General features: G+C 48.1%; 1 protein-coding gene across 1 annotated transcript; it reads left to right on the plus strand.

Moving 5' to 3' along the window:
* Positions 1-285: 285 nt before the first annotated feature.
* Positions 286-12,225, plus strand: LOC142591969 (glutamate carboxypeptidase 2-like). Its single transcript, XM_075703972.1, has 4 exons — positions 286-528; positions 1,038-1,119; positions 7,055-7,150; positions 12,066-12,225. Exons 1-4 carry the CDS (start codon positions 327-329, stop codon positions 12,223-12,225), a joined length of 540 nt encoding a protein of 179 aa, XP_075560087.1. The 5' UTR covers positions 286-326.
* The last annotated feature ends 831 nt before the right edge of the window (positions 12,226-13,056 follow it).

A 13,056-nucleotide genomic window follows, 5' to 3' on the forward strand; every position in this document is an offset into this window, starting at 1 on the left:
CGTGTTCATGAACGGTAACTATACGTCAGGTAACGCGCCATAACCTAGATACTTCAACCTTCGGGCAACTTCAAGTGGATTATGCTACACCCGCGCCCGTTGTTATTGGGTGCCCGACAAACAAGATAAGGCGGAAACGCCTCTATCGAAATGCCTCTACTCTTCGGCACTCGGGAATGAACGAAGTGTAGCGTGACATTTCTGCCGTCGGCACAGCCCGCAGAGCACTACATGTACTCACGATTCGGCTGCACTAATACTTTGTGCAGCACCGGCACGCGGCATACAGCATTTACCCGGCCCAGGGAACAGCCTCCGACTCGTACATGCTGGTGGAACGGCTGGTGGACCCCAAGTTTCGCATGAGCCGCATGCAGGCGCAGGCATCTGCACTGTTGGCTCGTCTCTGGGCTGACCGCACGTTCCTGCCGATGGATGTAGTCGAGCTGGCCGAGTGGATCAGCCTCCGTGCCAAGGACTTCGCCAAGTACCACAGGACGGTCATCGATGCACACCAATTGAGGCTCGGTCGGTGATCTGCTGGTTCTTTCTCGCTTGCTTATGGCTATACCCCACATCAGCCGATGTTGCGCTACTTACCAAGTGACGGCAAAACGGATTATTGTAAAAGATGGGGATCGTTGAGCTTGCCTCAATCGATCGTACTCAAACTTGTTGAACCGGAAATTCATTGGCTGGTTAAGACAGATATGGCGACAACGTTGTTATACGAGTACTACAGCGGATAACTTATAGCAGTCAAAGCCATTTAAAACGCGAAAAGTTTTGCCGTTGGCCGATCGCTCTGTTTCTAAGGGACTAGCGCAGCAAACAGGGTGGGACAAAGACTAGAGTTAATGTGTTTTGTCTTTGTCCAACCCTGTTTGCTGCACTGGCATGCATTGAGAGTGCAGCACCAAATCGTCTAAATCGCCGCCTCATTGTCAATGTTTTCTATTCAATGTGGCCGATGTTTTTGCGAAGCTTATGTGTCAGCCGCTGACACACCGAAAGCTTACTGTATTATTATCTTGCAGAGCCTCTCCAGCTTGCCGCAGACCAGTTTCTCGATGCTGGGCGCGTGTACATGAACTGGACTCAGAAACTCAGACAAGATCAGTAAGTACACACCTTAACGCCTTTTGTACTGTACAAGGAACGTTGCGCAAATAATCCGGCTATTCAGTCGCAAGGTACAAGGCAGCTGCCGCTACACAGCAAACTTTGTTCACTATCAGGGATATGGCAAAGTTCTCTCACCGCCACAAGCAAGCTTCTTTTATCCTCACCTAACTTAAATAATTAACTCACCTAATAAATAAACATTAATAATTAATTCAGAAGTTAAATGAAAAATTTGATACAGAACAATGCGATGCAAGAACTCGTCGAATTCATTTAAATTATTTTGAGATCTTATTAGACATTGTGCGTTTCTGTCCTTCCTGGATTTCTAGCGTGTTTTTAAATAAATAAATCTAACCGACTAACGGCTGCTCAACTTCTCTATACAGTGTGTTCCCTCTAACTTGGGCCAAGTTAATTTTTAAAAAAAAGTGCGACGAGATACGAAGATGCGACCAACGGCGTTTTGTTAGTGGCCGCAAAAGGCGCAGAAAGATGCGAAGCGAGCACGCGCACGCGACAGAAAGCGGTTTCAAAGACTGCTCCTTGGTTGCTTTGACTGGCGCGAAAAAGTGGAAAGACCATCGTGTCTTTGTTGGCCGCTCGTACGAGCAAGCTTCTGCGGGACGCTGACTCTCACAGTCGTGTGCCACGCCTTAGGCCGGCGATAATTAAGGAGTGTGACCGAGCGAAGCAAAAAAAAAAAGGAATTCTGTTTGCTGTTCTCTCTGTCAAACAAGGAAACGCGTGAGGAAAAAACATTTCAGGCTGAACCATTCATATGGTAGCGGATTAGCCAGTGAACCTGTTTAAGTGATTAGGTTTCCCAATATAAATCATACATTCACACATACGTATACATGTATATATAATCTTTATTCCATTTCGAAACGATGGTGATCACGGCTTGTTCTTAGGCCGTGCGCACAATGCGTGGTCTTCCCATTTTTGTTGGAGTTGCAACTGTTGCAGTGGTCTACCTCAGCAAATGCGCAATCCGGATCTTCCGCACCGCGGCGGCTACTGCGGCGCACATCCCCGTGTTTTCCCGCCGCAACTGCTTTGCCATTATATTGAGGACTAGACGACAGCAGACGCAGCCGGCAGCAACGGCGGCTAGCGTGGGTGCACTCCCCCACTGCGCAGGTGCGGCGCGCGGTGAAATCCCGTTTCCTTTCTTTCTTCTGCGCCGTACTATCACTCGTTATCTTTTTGTTCGCTTTACGGACGTTAGCCAGCCCAGGAACTCACCCCCCCCCACTAGACCACGCGGCACCGCCATCTTTTTTTGTTCAATTTACGGACGTTAGCCAGCCCAGATACTCCCCCTACGAGACCACGCATACGGCTCATTCATGCAAGTCCGTCAGGTATACAGCTTCGCTGTAAAAGTAGCTGTCGGGAGACACTGTGCGAGTGACTTTGCATGGCCAAGTTGAAAATAAAGCATCCGCCGGTATGATTTTCCACACAAATGGTCGCAAGGGAATTATGATATACTGCGCACGATTGCTACCGAGTTCAAAACTACCGCGCTAGAATTTTGAATCCCTTGGTGTCCGTGTCTTGTAAAAAGAACTTGCCTTACTCTCATGAAGAAAGACTTAGGAGCGGCGGAGGCAACAAAAGGAACACAACGGCATTGTTTCATACATGTCATCCTGGAACGCGAGCAAGCCCGACGACGCTCGTCCGAAACTACGAGACACTACGACAGAATGGCAGCTTTTCCACTCAACCGCAAAGGTCTGCAATCATCCGCGAGCACGTCAAGAAAGACGTGTTGGCTTTGTTCTCCGAAAACCCGCGTGCCAGTGTGAGAAGTGTGAGGGCCGATACTTTGGTCTCCAAATCAACAGTATGGAAAATCTTGAGAAGCAGCAACATCCGTCCTTATCGCGTCCATCTGCGTCAGGCACTTGAAGCCCGAAACTTCCAATTACGGAAGGACTTTGATAATTAGATATTGGTGAGAACAGACGTAGATCCGAATTTTTTTACACAGTGTAAGCTGGACGGACGAGGCGATCTTTTCGCGGAACGGCAGTGTAAACTTGCATAATGCTCATTACTGGAGTGACATGAACCCCTATTGGGTTGTCAGAGCAAATCACCAGTACAAATGATTATTCAATGTTTGGTGCGCAATTCACAACGGAAGCACCCTTGGACCCCATCTTTTTGTGGAACACTGACGGTGACACGATATGTCGAGGAGATCTTGCGTGTGCCAATTGATGACTTCCTCGGCGATGTTTCGTTAGCCAAACTCTCTGGGACTTGATACCTACATGATGGTGCACCAGCGCACAGCAGAATGGCCATGTTAAAAAAATGGCTCGACGCCGCATTTCCGCAGCAGTGGAAAGGACGGCATGGATCCGTTTCTTGGCCAAACCGATAACCAGATTTGACCCCTTTAGATTTTTTTTTTCCTTTGGGGTTACACCAAAGATAAAATGTACCAGACGCCGTCTGATACGCCACGCGAGCTCAATGAAAAAAAATAAAGCTCGCCTGCAGCCGAATTCCCGAAGAAATGATCAGAAAAGCAACAGAAGACGTAAAAGCAAGATGTCAGAGCTGTATACAGCGGCGGACGGTGACTTTTTGAACATACGCTGTAACCAAGCGTAAACTCTTTTGTAAGAGTTGACGGCTTCCATGCCTAAGGCATTCCTCCTCTTCTTTTCTTCTCCTTATTTCTACCCTGAAGAACAATAAATAAGCATGTTTTTTTTTCTGAAGTTCAGTCGTATACTATACTTATCGCTGCGCTAAGCCGGAACAGCATGTTACGCTATGACCGTTGCGCACGACTCTAAGAGGCAGTGCTCCGCGGCCGCTTGCTCGTACGAGCAGCCAATAAAGATACCATTGCCTTGTCACTTTTTTGCGCCAATCAAGCCAGCCATCGACCAGGGCTCGTTCTTTGAAACCACTTGCGGGCGCGCGTGAGAGGCGCTCGCTCGCTTCGCATCTTTCTTCGCCTTTCGCGCCACAAATTTGAAACGCCGAAAAAGTAACTATAGTCGGATACAACTTAAGTCTGCAGTGAAGCCCCGCCCACGCACTCATAACCACCCGCCACTGTTCCACCGCGAGGCTGCCAATAGTTCGTACTTCAAGCTTTCCCTGTTACCTAAATAAGGCGGTAACCGCAAAAATAAAATTATTAGGGCGTAATTTTATACGTTTTCACTCGTATATTATAGTCGGATGGTGAAAGCCTAATTCTTAATTGAACTGGAATAAAACGCTTGCTTTTTTTGTTGTCAAGTTTCACTTCAGATGGCAGTGAAGATCCATGAGCAAAACTGGTTCAGCAATAAAGTGAACTGTACCGCGCGCTTTTGAAGAGTGAAATGCACAGACTCCATACACTTTGTCCATGTCTGTTGCACACCTCATCGCTTCCGTCGATAAAAACACTCAAGAACAGCAGGCGCTCCGGAGGCATCAAGTACGACGCCATTTTGAAAATGTCGCATGACGATGATTTTGTTTGCTTCCGTGATTGGCTGGCGGACTAACACAACCCCGCACGGTTTGTGTGCCTTGGTTGCCAACTGCTGTTTCTTTAAAGTTGTATCCTACTATAGGAATGATGTTGCAAGCCGGACATTCTTTAGCATATTTTTTTCGAACGCGATGCAGAATGTGATGTCGCAATTTTCGCAATTATAGAAGCAATTAATTATTTAGGCTATTACTGTTTCACTGAATGACTAAGCGTTGACAACGACAAAATTTACCAGTGTGCGCGAGGTGACCACTAACAAAACGCCCTTGGTCGCATCTTCGTATCTCGTTGCAGTTTTTCTAAGTTGCTTGGCCCGAGTCAGCTTGGACACACTGTAATATAGTGAAAACCTCAACGCAGAAGCCGAAAGCGTCTGAATGCCCGTTCGCGGAACGACACTGTTGTCGCAGACCGTCTGCCACGGGAAGGAATCATGAATCGCTCAAGCGGTTCTCGTTGAATGCCCACAAACGGGTCGTGTTGCGGGCCGCTGTCGTGACGAATCTGTCTAGAGCTCAAGTACAAACACGACTTTACCCTGAAGCTGGACCATTTTTTGTAAGGACAAAGTGCGCGGATGCTGTCCTTCTGAGCGCTTGCCTGCGCCCGTAATATCTGGGTCTTCGAGTGTTCAACAGTTTAAACGGTGTACTTGGGAATAATTTAAGGTCTGTTAGAGGCGATAGTCTGCAGTTCAGAATTTCAACGCGGTTTGGAAGGCGCTCACACGTGGGTCTTTAAAAACGCGCTCTTTGAAGGTAGTTTCCCCTCAATAAGATTTTGTGTGCAGGGAAGCCCACTTCGCATATTCCCTTCGTTTTACGGGCGATATCAATAACGGAAATAGTCATTTGCGCATGTAAAGCTGAAAACGCTAGCATGACAATGTTGAGTGTCATTCAAATAAATGCGCATGAAGCGTGATTTGAACCTGAGCGTTAGTGCGCCATCAGGACGTCGGTTAAAATGTTTCTTCGGCATGCGCTCAAGAGTATTAAATCCGCCACAATCAAACATAATGTTGAGAGCGTTGCACGCCGCGCGCTCGATGCTGGTGACGATTGTAGCGCGCAGGAGCGGAATGATAGTGTGCCAAATTGGGCGTATCAAAGACACCACAGGTTGGGTGAACGGATCTAAGGTAGTGTGAAGACGATACCGAAGTTGTTCGGAAGTTCAAAAAGGGCGAATTGGCATAGCGGAAGCTATCGCAAAATGATCAAATATGAGCCAAAGGCCTTCAAAGGCCTTCGGAGGTTAGTAGAACGTTGTCGAAGGGTAGGACGCATGTAACTTGGAAAAGCTGTTAGCTACCCCCCGTCTATTCTTTCGCACAATAGTGCGAAAGAGCAGTAATGACTGCTTTCTCGAAGCATTGCAAGCGTCTCGCTTGCCCGGTATATGGAACAATTTCGGAGCAAGTACTCGTTAAGGGTTGGCAATGGAACTTGACAAACATGGCAGCGCTTTTATGTTGGAGAGCACACTTATCTGTTCCCCCCCCCCCCTAAAGCTTCATCTAAGGGTTGTCACACACTTTGCACAAGTCTGGTCGCGAACCTATTGCCGGTGACTGGAAGGTATCGTGGATGACGGCGCACATGCAGTTGATCACAATGCACATATGTATTCAAAAAAATTATGCTAGGCGAGTGGAAATGCGGGAAGCACCATTTACTCCAATTTTGGTCTTGGAGACCCCATCTTTATAAATTGGGCGTAGAATTAACCACGCTCTTTTCTCAGAAGGGGAAAAATGAAATCTATGATTTTTCGCTGCAGTTAGCTTGTCTAGTTACAATAATTCATGCGAGGTTGGCTTAGGCTGAAGTAAGTCCACAGATGGGGCTGCAGCTTCTGCTGGTAGGGCGCTGTCTTCGTGACCTCTTAGTGTTCTACATGATTGGGGGTGTGGGAAAAAAAGGAGAGAGAAAGGGGTGGAGAGAGAACTTAGTAATCGGCTAACTGCGTTTCACAGACTGCAAACTAATGAGAAAACTACTTGGAGAATACATGTACTGCTGTTAGTCCTAACGATTTGCTTCAGACACCTGATATACTGCTTGATGAACTTGCATAGTCGATGTATTCGTACTCTCAACAATTCGTTATTGTCAATAAGCCCAGAATCGGTGTATATATACATATCGTTGCGTCCCGATCATGTTTAACAAATTCTTGCAATACGGAGGCGACGAATGTGTCCGCGCAGTACGAGATGATAGAAGAAAAAAAATGTAACTGACTGAGACACCTGACACTCAAAGTACAAGCAATATAAGTATAGCTTAGGTACAAAAGTGGTTGACAGTAAAAGAGCCAGTTTGTTTGTTCAAAGCGCTGCTCCGATCGAGGGCTCTGCGGCAGCACTCGCATTGCACCTTAACCCGACGATTTTCTTCACAGCCCCATGTACGCGCGCATCTGCAATGACATCGTTATCCGGCTCCCGAAGGTCTTCATCACGCCTCACGGTATCCCCACTCGACACATCTCACACAAGTAAGTTCGCTGCGCCAGGGTTCACTCGGCACAGCTACAAGCGGAGCTTAAAATCGGATGTCGAGGTTGGAAGCTAACCAAAGATCGGTAGGCCGGTTGGCTTTGGGAGCCCACAGTAAAACCACAAATGAGTCAGTGCAGGGTGACATGGGTTGGGCCTCTTTTGAATTAAGAGAAGCGCAAAGCAAAACTAGTTTTGAAAAAAGACTCGGGAACATCGATGAATCTAAATGGGAAGCTAAAGTGCACAAGTATCTGTACTTGACAAGCGTGGATACAGAATGGAGGAAGATGTCAAGAAAGTTGGCAACAAAGTACGGGGTAATTGAAACTGTAAATAGACAACCAGGAGTCGTCAGAAAGTGAGTGAGAGACACCGAGACACTTTATCGGATTCAAAGAACGGAAGCAAAAAGGACCATGGAGGTTTACAAGAATGACAAGAAGGAAATCAGAAAGGAAAATCTGTACGAGAACACAAAGGGCAGTATCTCATTATTTGAGGCTCGAGCCGGTTGCCTAAGGAGAACAACATACCGGAGCCAATATTTGGAACTAGGTGAGGCATGGTGTATGCTGCAGCAAAACTTCGGAGACCACTCAGCACTTCCTAATGAAATGCGAAGGGATTCACCCCGTGAGAGCCGTAGGTAACTTACACCTTCCAGAAGCACTTGGGTTTAAAGTGGACGGAAGCGTCAACCGGTCATCAGTCGTCATAAGCAAGAGACGTTTGGAGTACTAATGGAAAAAAAAAGCAGGGATTGATACGATCGGATCTCTGACAGTCATAGCTAGCGGTACAAATTAAGGTAGATTTTGGAGGGGAAAAATATTGAGGAGATGTATAAAAAATGCTAGATAAAGAACATGTATAGCATACCTAATTAAATCAAGCAGGCTAGGTGACTATTTGTAACCGCCCCCTTTCAAAGGGGATGCGATTATATCATCATCACCATCATCATAGGTACTACAAGGGCAGATGTTCTGCAGCCTACTTTTTAAAAAGTACGGGCCTGGACTGCAGGCTTTGAGCATGCCAAATTGCTTGCTATATGTTTTACATCCTCCTTCATCGTCATCATCGTCACCCATCATGCTCCTCTTTCTTCCCTCCTTCTTTCCCTCTTCCCCTTCCCCCAACACCAAGTAGCTGGCTAGAGGAATATTGGGGGCGAGGAGTTACGGAGTCGCCATCTGTCGGAAGCGCCTCCCTTGCGTAGTATGAGGGATCACGCGGTGCGCTGCTCATAGGTTCCGCTTATGGCGCTCAATAAAAACACGCGGCAGCCCTCCTGGACATTTATGTAGGTACTCTCAAAACGAGGGAAGTTTTTGACTGTCGATATAATAATCTTGGGCAAACTGAAAGCACACAATAGTTTACAGACGCTATCTCTTTACCGAATACGTACAGTGAACGCCACTGCGCGCGGTCGCCGCGATGGAGTCTCCCGAACCGGCTTCTTGCGTGAAAGGTAGGCAAACGCTGAGCGTAAACTACGTGAAATATGTTCTTATAGTGGGCTGTCTGTATAACCAAATGGGACATAACAGAATGAAGCGTCAATGCAGCGATCGCACGGGTTCGCAGCGACCGACTGCTCGTCTGCATGCATGACCGCGCACAATGTTTTGCTTTCGCTACAAGCGCGTTTTCGCACCGTGCCGTGAGCTTTAGGCCGCAGAATATGAGCATTTGATGATACACAAGCAACCATTGTTGCGTGCACGCTATCAGAGCTATTCAAAAGTAATTTCGTTATAGAGACTTCGACGCCTACGGCGACTGTGAAGTGCCGTCGCGACGATTCAACCTTTTTTTTTTCTTCTAAATTCTTGGACGTTTCAATATTATTTCTCAAGTAGCGTTGCACTGTATGTTTATCGGTCTTCTCAGCGTGCGATTTCCCTCTGCTTCTTTTTCGTAATCCAGTGCATTAATTCATAACACAAACATGACCATATGCCATGCCTTCTTTTAATGTGCGTCTCGTCTAACGCTCCCTTTCCGTTCCAGTGAACTTGCCAGTATCTAGCATCAACAAGTTCATAGACCAAACCGACATGACATTAGCCCGGCAGCGAGCGCGGGCGAGCGTCTCAGTGCGCGTTTTCTGCTACTCACCGTATATCGCGCAGTCCCGGCGCCGTAGCATAAATCTTCCTCGCGTCTGTGCTTACTGCATACCCGAGTTGTAGCCGATGGCTGTCTGCCGGTTCTAAGTTTCGCGAGCCAAGCTTCACACAGCTTATTGTCCTGCGGCTACGTGTGAATAAGGGTGACACCGGGCTCCGTTGCGTAAGTCCGGCACTGCGGCACCGAGCAGTAGTATACCATGCTGCACACCTCCAAAGCAGCCACTACCTATTATAGTACTTTCAAATGTCGTCAAGCAGATACCTAAGACGTTAAAGCCTCACCACTTAATCAGAACCGCGGCGCAGGTGGGACTTTAAACTTTCGTTTCCAGCTCGCTTCGGCGCTTCCGAAGCAGCCGACGCGGCCGCTGTGTCCACGTGATCCCTTATGCCACGTCACACCGACGGTGGCGCCACTTTTCCAGTGGTGGACCTCGCCCCCAGTATCTCAGGCCGGCCTCTCTGCATTTCGTATCATTAAACTTCTCTCTCTCTCTCTCTCTCTCTCTCTCTCTCTCTCTCTCTCTCTATATATATATATATATATATATATATATATATATATATATATATATATATATATATATATATATATATATATAGTAGTGGTCGGCCTTGAGTTAAGAACTGCTGTTCTAAAACCCGATATGTATTCACCCTGAGCGCAGAGTATATTGGCCTCGAGCTCCACCACTGGAAAAGCTGGCGCCACCGTCGGCGTGACGTGCTAGGAGGGATCACGTGGACATAGCGGCCGCGTCGGCTGTTTCGGGAGCGCCGAAACGAGCTGAAAACGAGTTTGAATTCCCTCGTACGCTGCGGTCCTCATTTAGTGGCGAAATTTTCCCGCTTCAAGTGTCTCCTTTACAACGCTTGAAAGCACTACAATAGGTAGTGGCTACCTTTGAAGGCGCGCAACATGGTAGGCTACTGCTCGGTGCCGCAAGGCCGGACGCACGTAACGGAGGCCGGTGTCAGCCTTATTCACACGTAGCCGCAGGACAAGAAGCTGCGTGAAGCTTGGCTCCCGAAACATAAAACCGGCAAACAGTCATCGGCTACAACTCGGGTATGCAGCAAGCACAGACGCGAGGAAGATTTCTGCTACGGCGCCCGGTCTGCGATGTTCTGAAAACGCGCACTGAGACGCTCGCCCGAGTCTGCTGCACGACTAATGTTATGACGGTTTGGTCTATCAACTTGTCGATGCTATAGATACTGGCAAGTTCAGTGGAGTTGAAAGGCAGCGGTAAGAAGCACATTTAAAAAAAGCATGGCATATGGTCATGTTTGTGTTATGAATTAATGCACTGGATTACAAAAAAGGAGCAGCGGGAAATTGCACGCTGAGAACACCAATAAACATACAGTGCGACGCAACTCGAAAAATAATATTGAAAAGTCAAAGAATTTAGAAGGAAAAAAAAGATTGAATCGTCGCGACGGCACATCATAGTCCCTGTAGGCGTCGAAGTCTCTACAATGAAGTTATTTTTGAACAGCTCTGATAGCTCCCACGCAACAATGGTTGCTTGTATACTGTCAAATGCTCATATTCTGCGGCCTAAAGCTCATCGAGAACGCGCGCGCGGAGAAAGCGAAACAGTGCGCGGACAAGCATGCAGACGCGCAGTCGGTCGCTGCGAATCTGCGCGATCGCTGCATTGAGGCTTCTTGCTATTACGCTCCATTTAGTTATACAAACACTATAAGAACATATTTCACATAGTTTGCTCTCAGCGTCTACCTACCTTTCACGCAAGAAGCCGGTTCGGGAGACTCCATCGCGGCGACCGCGCGCAGTGGCGTTCACTGTACGTATTCGGTAAAGAGATAGCGTCTGTAAACTATTGTGTGCTTTCAGTTTGCCCAAGATTATTATTTAGACTACTAGTAAACAACTTCTCTCGTTTCGAAAGTACTCACAGAAATGTCCGGGAGAGCTCGCGCGTGGTGTTTTCAGTGAGCGCTGACAGCAAAACCTATGAGGAGCGCGCCGCGTGATCCCTCATACTACGCCAGCGAGGCGCTTCCGATAGATGGCGACTCCGTAACTCCTCGCCGCCAAGAAGGGCCAGGGGTTCGCTTATGGTCAGCGCTCGCAGAAGATCTCGAACAGCGTGCACACGTGCGGTTGTCTCGGACTCGGAGGCTCGCTGCTCAACTGCGAGTTCCACGGACAACACAAAGGTTGTTTTCTACAACGCGTGGTGACTACTGCTGTTAGCAGAAATAGAATGACGTTTTACAAAGCTTCGGGGCCGGCGGCCGTACTACGAACCTCTTCGTATTGATTGGCATGCTGGAGAACGCTGAAGGCAGACGGTAATTCGAACCAGCAGCGACCTACCCGCTAATAAGACTGGCAGTTGGTCTTCGTTTCTCCTGGAAGGCGAAGGACCACAAGAGCAATCAACCCATTCGCGTAGACCGGGATCAGGGAAGGCCTTAGGAAAGCGTGCACGTTCTGCGCCGCGACTCGCAATTTCATCACGGGCTTGTCTGTGTCCCACACACATTCCACTGAAGCGGAGTCTCGTCTCAACGGTACGGTTAGATGGACAGCTAGCATAGTCGGTAGTTTACAATGGCAAGAAAGAATCGCGGAAACGTCAAGCGATAAAGCGGTGAGCTCGCGTGTCTTCTCTTTCGTCGTTCACCATATTTTACCTTTCAGTCAAGTATGTCTTCTCGTTATTCTCGCGAGCCGGCTGCAGAGTGACCATGCTCCTTCTTGTGCTTCTCGATATCGAATGAACGATGGGCGCAGGAACCTGCTGTACTCGCCTGAGGGGCTCCCCTTCCCCGGCCTCCAAGACCTCATCCGGCAGCGGCCCATCGACGGGGACGCCTTCGGTCACATGGTGGCACTCATCACCGAGAGCATCATCCAGGCTACAGAAATCCTCCACTTTTCGCCCATTGTGTGACAATAAATTCACCGCATCACTTCTCCTATTTTGCTTTTCTGAAAGACTCTAACGCCAATGGAGAGCGCTCGCAGTCTGCGTATTCTACAGTTACTGTATATGGCTCCCACACATGGTAGCATATACAGTAACCCTAACGACGCGCCTGCAAGACTGATATCATCATAATTAAATTATAGAGTTTAACTTCACAAAGCAACTTACGCCGCGCTGTGGGGGCCCGGATTAATTTCAACCACCTGGAGTTTTAACGTGTAACCAATGCGCAACACAGAAGTTTTTCATTCCACCCCCACTGGAATGCCACCGCCATTGTCGTCATGCACATCAGCATCAGCAGCCTGTTCAAGCTGAGTAACAAGAGTTCTTTCAAGCAGTATCCAGTTTCCTCACTTCTGCGGCAGCAGACGCCATCCTGTCCCAGGTACGAACACTATAGCGGCAAGCTTCCAGCAGCGGCGTGCAACGCGGCAGCTTTACAAGTTTTCAGAGCGACCAATGGCTCAGTGCTGCCGCCACTGACGGCTCGGCACCGATGCCGCCACTACAGGCACTGCACATATCTCCGTGACGTTAGCACCAGAGCTTCGTTAGAGTGGCGCAAGCGCGTTGCTTGCAGATGCAGTTAACGGTGACGTTCTTTACAGCGAAGCTGTATATGGCTAGGGTTCCATGCATTTTTGTTCTCAGTGAACAAAAACTATCATCATCATTGACTCATACCCCCGCAAGCATTCATACTCCTGTAAGCAAGCAAAAAATGCAATGGCTCAAAGCACCGTAAGGCAGAGGTTATACAAGCACTCGGCAAACTGAAGCGAATGGCGCTTA

The sequence above is a fragment of the Dermacentor variabilis genome, chromosome 1 (genome assembly GCF_050947875.1).
Source record: "Dermacentor variabilis isolate Ectoservices chromosome 1, ASM5094787v1, whole genome shotgun sequence".
Taxonomy (NCBI): Eukaryota; Metazoa; Arthropoda; class Arachnida; order Ixodida; family Ixodidae; genus Dermacentor; species Dermacentor variabilis.